We start from the raw sequence: 12,431 nt of genomic DNA, 5'->3' as shown, positions 1-12,431 counted from the left end.
GAGTTATGATCAATCTACTGGAGGCATATCAACTATGTAGCGACCTCAGCATAGCGACCTCGCCTGGTCGCTAAGACGCAACCCGAGCCATCATAGCGACATGCGTAGCGACTTACCAAGTCACTATGATGGGAGAAGCCAGAACCCAAGAAATGACTAAGTGTCCGTAGCGACCTCTGCGTAGCGACATGATCAGTCGCTAGGAGGCCACCCGAGTGAGCGTAGCGACCACATAGCGACTTGCAAAGTCGCTACAGATCCTGAAGAGTTGAAGAGTTCTGTAGCGACCTACCTGTAGCGGGAGCAAGGTCGCTACGGGCGAAAAAGACTGCTTTTTTATTGGGTTGACCCAGGATTGTTGGGTTGACCCAACTCGTTTTTAGACTTCTATAAATACCCTTTAGACCTAATTTTGAGGGAGATCTTGTTTTCATTGTAATCACATTAGCTATTTTGGTGAAAGACTTAATCTTGAGCTTCTTTTCATCTTTATCTCTTGTGATTATTGATCAATCTTGACCACTAAGCATGATTAACCTTCAATCATCCATGGGTTTTGGGTTATTCATGTCTATTAGTGAGTAGTTACCTTTTGGATTCATGGGCTAGGGTGATTAGGGTGATTAAGTGAAGATCTAAGGGTGTTTAGTGTTAGATCTCTTGTTTCCTTGCTTGTCTACTTCTCTTAATGCTAGATTAAAGTTGGCCTCTTTATTCTAGAGCTCTAGACATTTCCCACCCACAAGGTGTTTGATGAAATGTCTGAACCAAGTAGAGCTTGCTCTAAACTTACCTTACACAAAGACCATTGTGTTAAGGGAGTTAGATAGTTAATAGACTCATCCTTAATGATTGCTTAGATCTTTTAGGCTCAAAGACCTTTGATGTCTAGTTGATTAAAGCAAATGAGCATTCTTCTTGACCATAGAGCTTGCTTATTTCAGTGTTCTAGACTTAAGGAAGTTATTTGATTTAAAGTAAGCATTGTTTGGATCTTAATCACTTAAAATCAAATGCCTAGCCCCATGAGTCCTATTGTCCTAGATTGATTGAAAGCTTGTTCCTTTATTGCATTTTAGCATAGTTCTAGTTCACATCATCATTCAAAACCTGTTTGCACTTAGATTAAGCATAGATTTGTATTCTCAGTGCATTGAAATCACATAGGATTGGTTCGACATCTCACATACTACTTCATTTGATAGGGACCCGAAAGTCCTGTTATCAAATTGGCGCCGTTGCCAAGTTCTATTGTGATTTTGACATTGGGATTTAGTCATTTGCTTGAGACTAAGTCATTTTATTATTATTGTGATATTGGCTCTGCTTTTTCCTCTTTCTTTTTCATTTCAGGTGTATGAACTTGAGAAGTAGAGGGACTACAAACCTCACTCCTCTAGTATCAGACATCCGGGCTTTGGAAAGAGAGAATACAAGAAGAAGGAGAGAAGAGGAGCAACAGGCTCATTTCAACAGATTGGGTTTTGATATGGCTCACCATCAGAACCCGAATCAAGATAGAGAGATCCCCTTGGAAGCTGCCCAAGAGGAAAATGGTCAAGGAGCTGCCAACCTTCGACCACAACACCCAGCGCCAAGCTCGCGCTATTGAACCTATGATCGCCCTCACATTCATGGTCATATGTTGGGAATCAGAGCACCTGCTGTAGAGAACAACAACTTTGAGATCAAGTCAGGACTGCTCAACACCATTGAGAACAACAAGTATCATGGTCTTGCTACTGAAGATCCCTTTGACCACTTGGACAAGTTTGATAGCTACTGTGGTTTGTCCAAGACCAATGGAGTGTCAGAAGATGCTTTGAAGCTCAGGCTCTTTCCTTTCTCTCTGGGAGACAAGGCAAGACAGTGGGAGAAGTCTCTCCCAAGCGACTCTATCACTACTTGGGATGAGTGCAAGGAAGCCTTTCTAGACAAGTTCTTCTCCATCTCCAGGACAGCTAAGATCAGGAATGAGATCTCTGGGTTTCAGCAGAGGAACTTAGAAAGTTTCAGTGAAGCATGGGAGAGGTTCAAAGGCTACCAAGCTCATTGCCCACACCATGGCTTCTCCAAAGAAAGCTTGTTGAGTACCTTCTACAGGGGAGCTATACCACAGTGTAGAAACAGACTTGATACAGCCAGCAATGGATTCTTCTTGGGCAGAAACGAGGTGGATGCAGAGGAGCTGATAGAGAACATGGCCAAGAGTGACTCAGTATACAGTGAGGATCATGATAGAGTCAACAGAAGTGATGATCAGCAGACCAAGAAAGAGCTCAAGTCTTTGGAAGAGAAGCTGGACCTACTTCTTGCCAAAAAGCTAAGCTGGATCAGATGAAATCAGTTGGGGAACAGCAACAAAAGCAGGTTGCTGAGATCAAGAAGATTGATGGCTTGGAAGGACATGAAGAGGTGTGCTTTATCAACAACAATGGAACTTGGTATAGGAAAGAGCCCAACTTTCAATACCAAAACAACTACCAGCAAAAGCCCCTCTACAACAACCAACAAGGTGGTTATCAAAGCAACCAGCCTACTCAAGCTAGAGGAAGCTCTTCTCAAGCTCAAGTTCCAAGTTCAACCACGGAATCTATGTTCAAACAAATCCTAGAAGCTCAAGGGAAATTTGCTAAGGACATTGGAGATGAGTTCAAGGCTGTTCATGCCAAGATTGATGGAACTTATTCTGACCTCAACAACAAGTACATGCAACTTGCCTCTCACGTCAAAGCTTTAGAGAGCCAGGTTGCTTCTTTGCCTTCATCCTCCAAGCAGCCTATGGGAACTCTACCAGGGAAAGCAGAGGCAAACCCAAGAGAACATTGCAATGTTCTCCTCTCTAGTGACACTTCTCAGGTCGCCAACTACAAGAGAGAGGTAGATGAGATTGAAAGATTGGTGTTTGGAACTGAAATTGAACAGGTTGAGCATGTGGTTGTTGCAACAGCTGAGTCCAAGATTGTGCAAGAAGCTGACAGGATAGTTGCAGCAAAGGTTGAGCAGAGCAGAGAGCACAAGGCTGAGAAACCAGTTGAGAGAAGATCTGATCAGAGGCTGAATGTGGTGAAGCAGGAAGACACTGAGGTTGAGCTATCCCCCTATGACAAGCTCCCTTTTCCAGAGAGATTCCTCACCAAAGCTCAAAAGAAGGTGGTCTCCAAATTCAGAAAAGACTTGAGTGATATTGGAGTAAGGCTTCCAGAGATTCACAACATGCAAGCTGCTCATGTCCAGATGATGCTCATCAAAGACATTCTAGACCACCAAGCTGAAGTAGCAGAGCTCCTGGACATCTCTACACTCAAGCTTGATCCACCAATCCCACCCAAGTCCCTCCCTAAACTAGGACACCAAGGGATGTTCACTTTGCCTTGTTCCCTTGGAAAGCTTAACTTTGATGATGCTCTAGTGGATTCTGGTGCAAGTGTGAATGTGATCTCACTTGAGGTGATGAAGAGTCTAGGGATTGAGCACATGCTACAAGACACATCTAAGCTCCAATTTGGGGATTCCTCTTCTACAACCCCAATTGGTATCATCAAGGATTTCCCTTTGAGCTTGGAGCATGCACCATCCCTATAGACCTCACTGTTTTGAGATGGCAACTGGGAAGATAGTCCCATTGATCCTTGGCACTCCATTCCTCACAACAGTGGGAGCTTGCATAGACTTTGCCAACAACAAAGTCACACTCCTAAATGTGAACAAAGCTGTCTCCTACCCTCTTCAATCACCTAAGTTGAAACCTGAGTATTGTGGCACAATAACTTGTGGAGCATCCTCCATTGAGAAGACAAAGGCTGAGCTGAGTGGTATTGAGAAAGAGGTTCTTGGTGAAGAGTCCCCTAAGGAGAAGTGTGATGAGCACTTGGAAAGTGCTCAAAAGGAGGAGGTGAGTGAAGCCACAAAGGCCTCCCATGGCAAGAAGAAGATTGTGAAGGAATCTCACCCTCCACCTCTTGAGAAGACTCCTCACACCCTCACTCTCCACCCAATGAAGCTCAAGGATGGAGCTATTGAGTAAAGATCAAGTGCAAGGGAAGGTCTAAGCCATTCTCAAGTGCAAGGGCCATCATCACTCCACAGTTCCAAGAATGATCCAATCAAGCTTCAAGAGCTTCTCTCTCAAGTCCTCACCATCACTCTGGAAGGTGGGAAGGATCCTCCTTCTCACTAGTACAAGAGAAAAGGTAGTCAAGCTAGTGACTTAAAACAAGCTCACTTGGGAGGAATTCCCATTTATCCATTTATATATTCTTTCCTTATTTATTTCTTTATGTTTTCAATAAGTGTGGTGAGGTTCCAGGTTGAGTATAGCACTAGAGGAAAGAAGAAAGGCGGTGAAGCACACAAGCCTTATGGTAGACATCCGTAGCATCTCCTCTAGTCGCTGTGAATCATGCCAGCTCCTTGCAGAAGCCCTAGAACCCACGCCATACTCCAATCTCCACTTGAGGTATCACTCCAACCCTTCTTTGTACATACCATTACCTTTATCATATTTTCGGTATCTCCTTCTCTCTCACTCACACAGAGACTGTGTGATTTAAGTGTGGGGGAGGTACCAAGTATTTGATCATGTTTGCTTTGTTGATTATGCGTCTCATGCATTGCATTGTACATTCAAATGCATAGAAAAACCATAAAAATAAAAAATTTTGAAAAATGCATAAAGAATCATGTAGTTGCATCACTTGCATTCTTAGGATTGAGTCTAGATCATATAGATTGCATTCACTTGCATATGGAGCAGCTGTTGATAATGCCTTGTAAAGAACACTTGTTTGCACTGAATTTGACATCCTAGTTAAGCATATCAAGTAGCTTGTGCATCTCTTGAAAGCCTTGCATGCTTCGTGCCTTGAAAACTCTTCTTGAAACATGTTTGCTTGCTTGATATCGGCATTGTTCTCGAAACCAGCTCCAACCTGAATCTTGAGTTAAATGAACTTAATCTCTCTTGCATATGGGCATTTGCATACTTGATCATGGATCTCATACACATTTGGGTTATCTTTTCCATTGAACCACTCTTTGTTAACCCAAATGGCACTCCCTTACCCTAAAACCCTTACCATTCTTTGAAGCCTACATTGATTTGCATGAGTGAGGCCTCTTTTGATAGTTTGTCATGTGCAAAATCTTGAGAGTATTGGGAGCGACATGGATTTGTTCTCATCTCTTGCTAGCATAGGGTCATCATTTGAGCTAGCTTCTAGGATGGTGAGTGGGTGTATGTTTCTTAAAGGTTTAATGTCTTGGGTTTGGAGTGTGAGAAAGATGAGCAATAGAGTGTTATGAGAAAGAAAAGCCCTAAGGACCTAGAATAGAAAGAAAAAAAAAGCTCTTGTTTGTATTGTTTGAGACCTTCCCCCTATAAAAAAGGAAAAAAAAGAAAAAAAAAGAAAAGAAAAGAAAATAAAAAGCAAAAGAAAGATTCAAAAAGATAGTGGGGAAGGGAAATAAAAAGAGTTAGAGCTTAGAAAAGTGAATAAGAGGTCCTTAGTGGTTAAGTCATAAGAAAAGAGAGTTGTTCATTGGGTGAGTGATGTGAGTGTTTGTTATTTTGGGGTATGAGATGAATGAAAAGAGTGTAGAATTTGTAATCACTTAGGAATGGGTAGAATGATGAGGATGGATCCATGTATGTATGAATTGCTCCTAGTCTTAGATAAATTTTGCATAATGATCAAGCTCATTGATTCTTGAGTGATTACCACCTTAAAATGATGCATTGAACCCTCCTTTTCATCCATATTAGACCATTTGATCACCTAGCCAAATGATTGAGATCATGTGCCCATTTGTGAGAATTCACCTTGTGTGTGTGTGTGTGAATCAATGTGAGGGCTGGTTAAGAAGACTTGTTGGTTGATGAGTATTGCATCTTGTGTAGAGGCATAAGAGTATTGATAGGCCTAGAGAAACTAGAGTATAATAAGAGAGTGTGCTCATGCTATTTGCTATGTTTCTTTAGGATGTCAAGTTGAGTGCTCTAAGTGTTTCTTTTGCTTATGTGCTCCCACCTTCAAACCTTTCTACATTAGTTATTTTTTGAAAGTTTACTTGTGGACAAGTAAAGGACTAGTGTGGAGGAGTTGATATCTTGTGTATTTACATGTTTTTAAGCTTCATTCTAGTCTTTATATTGTTCCTTTGCATGCATTTAGAGTGCATTTAGGTTGCATTGCATTACATTTGTCTCTATCAGATATTGGAGATGCTTGTTGGTGACTTTGGAGACATTTGAGGAGTTTTGAGTCAAAAGGGTGAAAGATGAACATGGATGAAAGCCTTAAAGATATCTTTTGAAGCTTAAATTTTGGGAAGACAAAGTAAATTGAGTTAGCTTTCTAATGGAGGTGGTTTCAAGTCATTTGGATCTGTATTGAAGGAGTTATGATCAATCTACTGGAGGCATATCAACTATGTAGCGACCTCAGCATAGCGACCTCGCCTGGTCGCTAAGACGCAACCCGAGCCATCATAGCGACATGCGTAGCGACTTACCAAGTCGCTATGATGGGAGAAGCCAGAATCCAAGAAATGACTAAGTGTCCGTAGCGACCTCTGCGTAGCGACATGATCACGTCGCTAGGAGGCCACCCGAGTGAGCGTAACGACCACCATAGCGACTTGCAAAGTCGCTACAGATCCTGAAGAGTTGAAGAGTTCTGTAGCGACCTACCTGTAGCGGGAAGCAAGGTCGCTACGGGCGAAAAAGACTGCTTTTTTATTGGGTTGACCCAGGATTGTTGGGTTGACCCAGCTCGTTTTTAGACTTCTATAAATACCCTTTAGACCTAATTTTGAGACAGATCTTGTTTTCATTGTAATCACATTAGCTATTTTGGTGAAAGACTTAATCTTGAGCTTCTTTTCATCTTTATCTCTTGTGATTATTGATCAATCTTGACCACTAAGCATGATTAACCTTCAATCATCCATGGGTTTTGGGTTATTCATGTCTATTAGTGAGTAGTTACCTTTTGGATTCATGGGCTAGGGTGATTAGGGTGATTAAGTGAAGATCTAAGGGTGTTTAGTGTTAGATCTCTTGTTTCATTGCTTGTCTACTTCTCTTAATGCTAGATTAAAGTTGGCCTCTTTATTCTAGAGCTCTAGACATTTCCCACCCACAAGGTGTTTGATGAAATGTCTGAACCAACTAGAGCTTGCTCTAAACTTACCTTACACAAAGACCATTGTGTTAAGGGAGTTTAGATAGTTAATAGACTCATCCCCAATGATTGCTTAGATCTTTTAGGCTCAAAGACCTTTGATGTCTAGTTGATTAAAGCAAATGAGCATTCTTCTTGACCATAGAGTTTGCTTATTTCAGTGTTCTAGACTTAAGGAAGTTATTTGATTTAAAGTTTGCCACCCTTAGCTTGGATCTTAATCACTTAAAATCAAATGCCTAGCCCCATGAGTCCTATTGTCCTAGATTGATTGAAAGCTTGTTCCTTTATTGCATTTTAGCATAGTTCTAGTTCACATCATCATTCAAAACCTGTTTGCACTTAGAATAAGCATAGATTTGTATTCTCAGTGCATTGAAATCACATAGAATTGGTTCGACATCTCACATACTACTTCATTTGATAGGGACCCGAGAAGTCCTGTTATCATCGTAGCAGAGGAAGCCTGTGCAAATCTGGGTATTATGAATATGGTAATTTATGATGTCCCAAATACTCCTTATACATATCGTGATGGGGAGATTTGAAATCCCTTCTCAAAGTTGGTTGATTGTTTGAGGAATGCGATGCACGGAAAATGTCACTATAAAACATGAAATTTTGATCAAGGGTATACATTCATGATTTGGCATCCTATCAACAATAATATCTATTTATATATACTATTTTAATATTATTATGTAAATCTCATAAAATTAGGTATATAGAATGCTTAATGTAAGCAACATATCCAATTTTTTAGGTTTAAAATTTAGAACAAAATATAACTAATTATACTATATTTACAATATATTTATTATTTTCTGATTTTTTAGGATATCTTTCGTTATTATAATATTTACCATATTATTAAAATATAAGAACATTTGGTTTTACACAGAATCATAATCAGTCGGCAAGGTTAAGTACTCTAGATGAATGGACATGAATCTCAATAGTTGCAGAAGGATTGTAATTTAAAAAAAAAATACGGGTCAATTAATCATCTCCTAACTCAAATATGTCCATAATAAATATATTAATTTGACCAGTTTGTAAATGTTTTTACATTTTATAGAAAGGAATAAGAATAGGTTGAGGTGTGTAAATATTAGAAAAACCGATATAGAGATCTATTAATTTGATTGTAGTTTCTGCATAGTTTATTTTGATGTTATTATAAGATAAATATAAGTTTAAATATATGCATAACACTTTAAATTTAAATATATGCATGAAAATCTAAGTTTAACCATATGCATGACAATTTGAAAGTTTAATAGCCAAATTGTTTATTATTTGATTGAAAATTTTTAATTTTAATTACATATAAGATTAATAAAAAATATGGACTTCATGTAATAAGTAACAGATAACGAATATTGTTCTTTTAAACTAATATGTTTTTCTACGATGGTTTGTTAATCTTTAACTTAAAAAATTTGGTTTATTATTGTTGGTGATGTATACAGATCATCCAATCAGTTTTCTTTTTCTTTTTGAGAAAGGACCTTCGGAGCATCCAATCAGTTAATCTCTTTTATTCTTCACAACATAACTTGCCTCTGTTACAAAAGAAAAACATTTGCAAGTTAAATTGTTTTAAGAACTGATTATTATATTTGTGTGGGTGTCGGGTGTACATATTGGTCATTTTACAATAAACACCAACACACCGGCCACATTTTACTTTTAAATTTACTACAACTTTGCATATATCTAGGTATTTCTCTGGTCAAAAGCCGATAAAATCCAATATGGATTTTAATTTAAAATCAAAATAAACATAGAAAGAGATAATTTGATAAATACCCTATTTATTATTTATTTATTTTTTTGAAAATTACCTTTTATATTATGTATAACTGGTAAGACATTTTAATCCTAATTTTAATTACATTAAAACGTAAATTTTAAATTTTAAATTCGAGTTTGTCATTTTGATGTTTGAAATTGATATATGTTTGAGATAAATACATATTAGTATTTTTACAAACAACTGGATAAATTTTCTGAAAAAGATTTTATACAACAACATTGTAATAATATTTATATTCCTTTTTCATACAATTTTTAAACGTTGTCCAATAAATGAATAATTATTATTATAATTTGTTATTAGACTTTGATCCGCACATATGTGCGTGTCGCTTTTAATTTTTTAAATATATAATTTAATATAATATAGATTATAGTTATAAAATTTATAAAAGTATAATATTTTTTTATTTTTCTTCTCTAATAAAATTTTATTTAAAATCAAAACATTAAATCATTAAAAAGTTAGCAATATTTTGTTAAAAAAATTTCTCAACATTTTTTAAAATTAAATTTTAAATTTTCAGTTAAAATTGATTTATTATTAATATCTTTATGATTATTAAGGATTTTTAGAAATGTTGTATATTTAATAGATTATGTAAACAATCAAATATATGTAATTAATAAAATGAACCTAGTATGACTTTTTCAAGGTAGATAAAAATTGTACTTTAAAAAAAAAAGAAAAGATGAGTTCAAACGAAATTAGGTTTCCAAAGCTAAGAAAAAAACACTGAATCTAAATGAAACTAAGATTGAACATTCAAAATCCGATTAATCTGAAGAAACAGACACATATTTTTTCAAATACTATATTTTTTTGAGCTAATTCTTGTTGGAATTGAAAAGTTTCCATGTCTGTACACCTGAATCACTTCTCTCTGGTTTCACTTTCCATCCACCAACAATATAAAGAGAAGGAGTTAGTCATTCACTGATAAACCTCAAACATGAAACATGGAGATAATGACGGTGAAGGAATTGTCTGGGTAATGTTTTGTGGTGCAATCTCCGCCTCAAACTTAACAGAACAGCTGAGTCCAATAGTATGTTACAGTGCAAACAAAATAATGTTGACTGGAACGGTGGATGTTTGCCGGAAGCACCTGTTCGTCAAGGAGATAGTAAGCACCTGGTGAGAGGTGGCAATGATGAGAATACATGTTTAATATGATAACTGTCCCATGTTTCCCAGAGTAGACTGCAGGTGGAGCTGGATACTTCTCAGCATGATGAACCGGGTCATTCCTTGATGGGAAGTAATTGAATTGTAACTGAGCTTCTTGTAAGATAACAATATTCTAGCTTCAAGTTCAATATAAAGGTACTGATACTGTAAAAAGGCATAAATATACACTGTAAAGAGCCATATACATGCGTTTAGATGTTTTAATGCTGAGGAGTACCCTTCTTCACAAGTATACTGTAAACTCGGTTCACTTTGGTCGGATAAATCTTCAACAGGCTGTATGCATCCAACTTTTTCGTCATATTCCCTTTGAATATCTCATTGTAGTTCACTTGCTGCATTCTATAGATCATTCGCCTCGTTGCACAGTGATAGACGCTGCTCCTGCAAAAACAAATAAATAACTCTTCTTTCAGTTACAACACAAAACTCATCTCACATTTTTTTCCCCGTATTTAGTATCTCAAACACTTACAACAGTGAGACAGCAGCTGCAACTCCATGAACTCTTAACGGGTCCATATCATTCACATAGCTTTAAAAGGCTTGAATAGGAGGTGTAGACCCCATTTCCCTTTGTTCTCTAGCGTCCTCTTCTTCTATACCTCTCTGCTTCAGCCAATATCGTGTCACATCCAAATAACCAAACATATAGATAGTAGCAATGTCTTTACCTTGAAATATTTGAGCCCGTTTGACCATGTAGTCCACGCCCACAACACTTTGAGTAGCTCATCGTGGTCTTCTTTTGAATGAAATGACATAAAGCTGGAAACTTTGTCATCTATTTCACATTCCAAACAGAGAAAGAAGCACGTTTCAAAAGAAAAAAATAAGAGAAGCAAACATCTTTAGAGAAATTGGATTGCAAGAGATACATACCAGAAGAGAAGGAAGAACAATCTACTATGAACTTCCAACTCCAAGCAGCATTACTGACTTCTCTTGGGTGACAAATTAATCCACGTTGATGTGACTGGATTAAAACTATTGACCCGATGAGTAACATGTCAACGAACTGCAAGCACTATATCAGAAAGAGAGAGAACTAAACACAGATTTCACGTCAGACACGCTAGATCACAACTTTAAAGCGAATGGAGGGAAAAGAATCAGACCTTACATGGAGCTAGCTCCTTGTTCTCTTCATACAAAGTCTCATAGACCTGGTGTTCACAGCCTTATCCTTTCTACAAACAAAGAGAAGTACAAAACATTAATAACTGGTCCTACAATCATGACTTGAAGCACCATTAGAGCAATTCCCAAACATTCGTTGTTCCCCAAAATTACACATGAGCTCAAATGTCACATATAAACCCAAACACCAAAATCTTAAATCTTATCCAAACATGATGAAGTTTGTAAGTGAATTATACCTCGCACAAAAGCATAGCTTCTTCAGAAGACCACCATCCTCACTTGAAATCCGAGTTTAAGTATGTATATCATCTGTTAACAAAATATTCATAGCTGGGTTAAAGAAAAACACTTGTGGTTCCAACACAACAAATAAATCTTTTGTTTACAGGAAACAGATTAGCATAATCATTTATATCAGTTTGATTAAAATTGATTGACCAACCTTCTTCGGGATCTCTCTGTCAGCGGGAACTGGATTTTTTACTGCATATATTCTCGACGGGTAGACGAAGGTGAGAGACGTCACATGGTAAGAACCTTGATGATGATGATTCAGCGGTGAAGGAGCTTCGAAGGCGACTGAGCTTTTACTGGAGGAATTGCATTTTCGATTTGACGGTGGTTGAGTAGAAGTAGAGATCATGCAGTTAGGTATAGAATAAAGTGCCAATGGAGAGTTGGGATTTAAGGTTGATTTAGGTTAAAATATATAGCTTTATATAGGAGAAGGATCATAGAGAGGTGGAAAGAAACATTCGAGAATGGTTTAAAGATCATCATTTATTGAGAAGGTTATAAAAAAAAATCTTACATCGGAGAAGATGAAGTGGAAACGTCTAGAGAGAAAAACTGGAAACATGAAACAATGTAGGTTTCTCTGTCCATTCTTCACATGGGCTGGGATGGGCCAAACTGATAATTTTTATAAAGCCCATACGAAAGTTCACTATATTTCAAGTCATATCTGACGTGGTCGAAATCAGACCTCCTATTGGTCGATTTTTTTTGTCGATGTGGACAGCTTCTCCATCAATCTTATTCACCTTTTAATATAGTTAGATTAGATTTACACTGAAATACTAAAATGAATTTTA

The 12,431-nt window shown here is 37.5% G+C and overlaps 1 protein-coding gene and 2 non-coding genes across 4 annotated transcripts; 1 reads left to right on the top strand and 2 right to left on the bottom strand.

Annotated features, from left to right (window-relative positions):
• Nucleotides 1-1,963: 1,963 nt before the first annotated feature.
• LOC130497901 (small nucleolar RNA R71) lies at nt 1,964-2,070 on the bottom strand. The gene has a single exon (XR_008936934.1). It is a non-coding gene; the product is annotated as a small nucleolar RNA R71 (small nucleolar RNA).
• A 267-nt stretch (nt 2,071-2,337) lies between these two features.
• Nucleotides 2,338-3,585, top strand: LOC130497755 (uncharacterized). The gene has a single exon (XM_056990873.1). The coding sequence runs from the start codon at nt 2,338-2,340 to the stop codon at nt 3,583-3,585; it is 1,248 nt and encodes a 415-aa protein (XP_056846853.1).
• A 6,244-nt stretch (nt 3,586-9,829) lies between these two features.
• LOC108855918 (uncharacterized) lies at nt 9,830-12,227 on the bottom strand. Of its 2 annotated transcripts, XR_008938300.1 has the most exons (7): nt 11,780-12,227; nt 11,574-11,646; nt 11,077-11,384; nt 10,869-10,978; nt 10,670-10,803; nt 10,412-10,578; nt 9,830-10,338 (listed from the first exon to the last, which is right to left on the bottom strand). It is a non-coding gene; the product is annotated as an uncharacterized LOC108855918 (transcript). The 2 variants fall into 2 exon arrangements; XR_001950144.2 differs by lacking the exon at nt 9,830-10,338 and having other exon boundaries at nt 10,350-10,578.
• Nucleotides 12,228-12,431: the final 204 nt, after the last annotated feature.

Source organism: Raphanus sativus, chromosome 1 (assembly GCF_000801105.2).
Source record: "Raphanus sativus cultivar WK10039 chromosome 1, ASM80110v3, whole genome shotgun sequence".
NCBI lineage: Eukaryota > Viridiplantae > Streptophyta > Magnoliopsida > Brassicales > Brassicaceae > Raphanus > Raphanus sativus.
Note: the sequence above shows the minus strand (reverse complement) of the source record. Positions and strands in the feature narration are given on the sequence as shown.

What these genes read in the sequence shown, in the direction of transcription:
- LOC130497755 (XM_056990873.1), top strand. Translation starts at nt 2,338, where the DNA reads ATGAAATCAGTTGGGGAACAGCAACAAAAGCAGGTTGCTGAGATCAAG.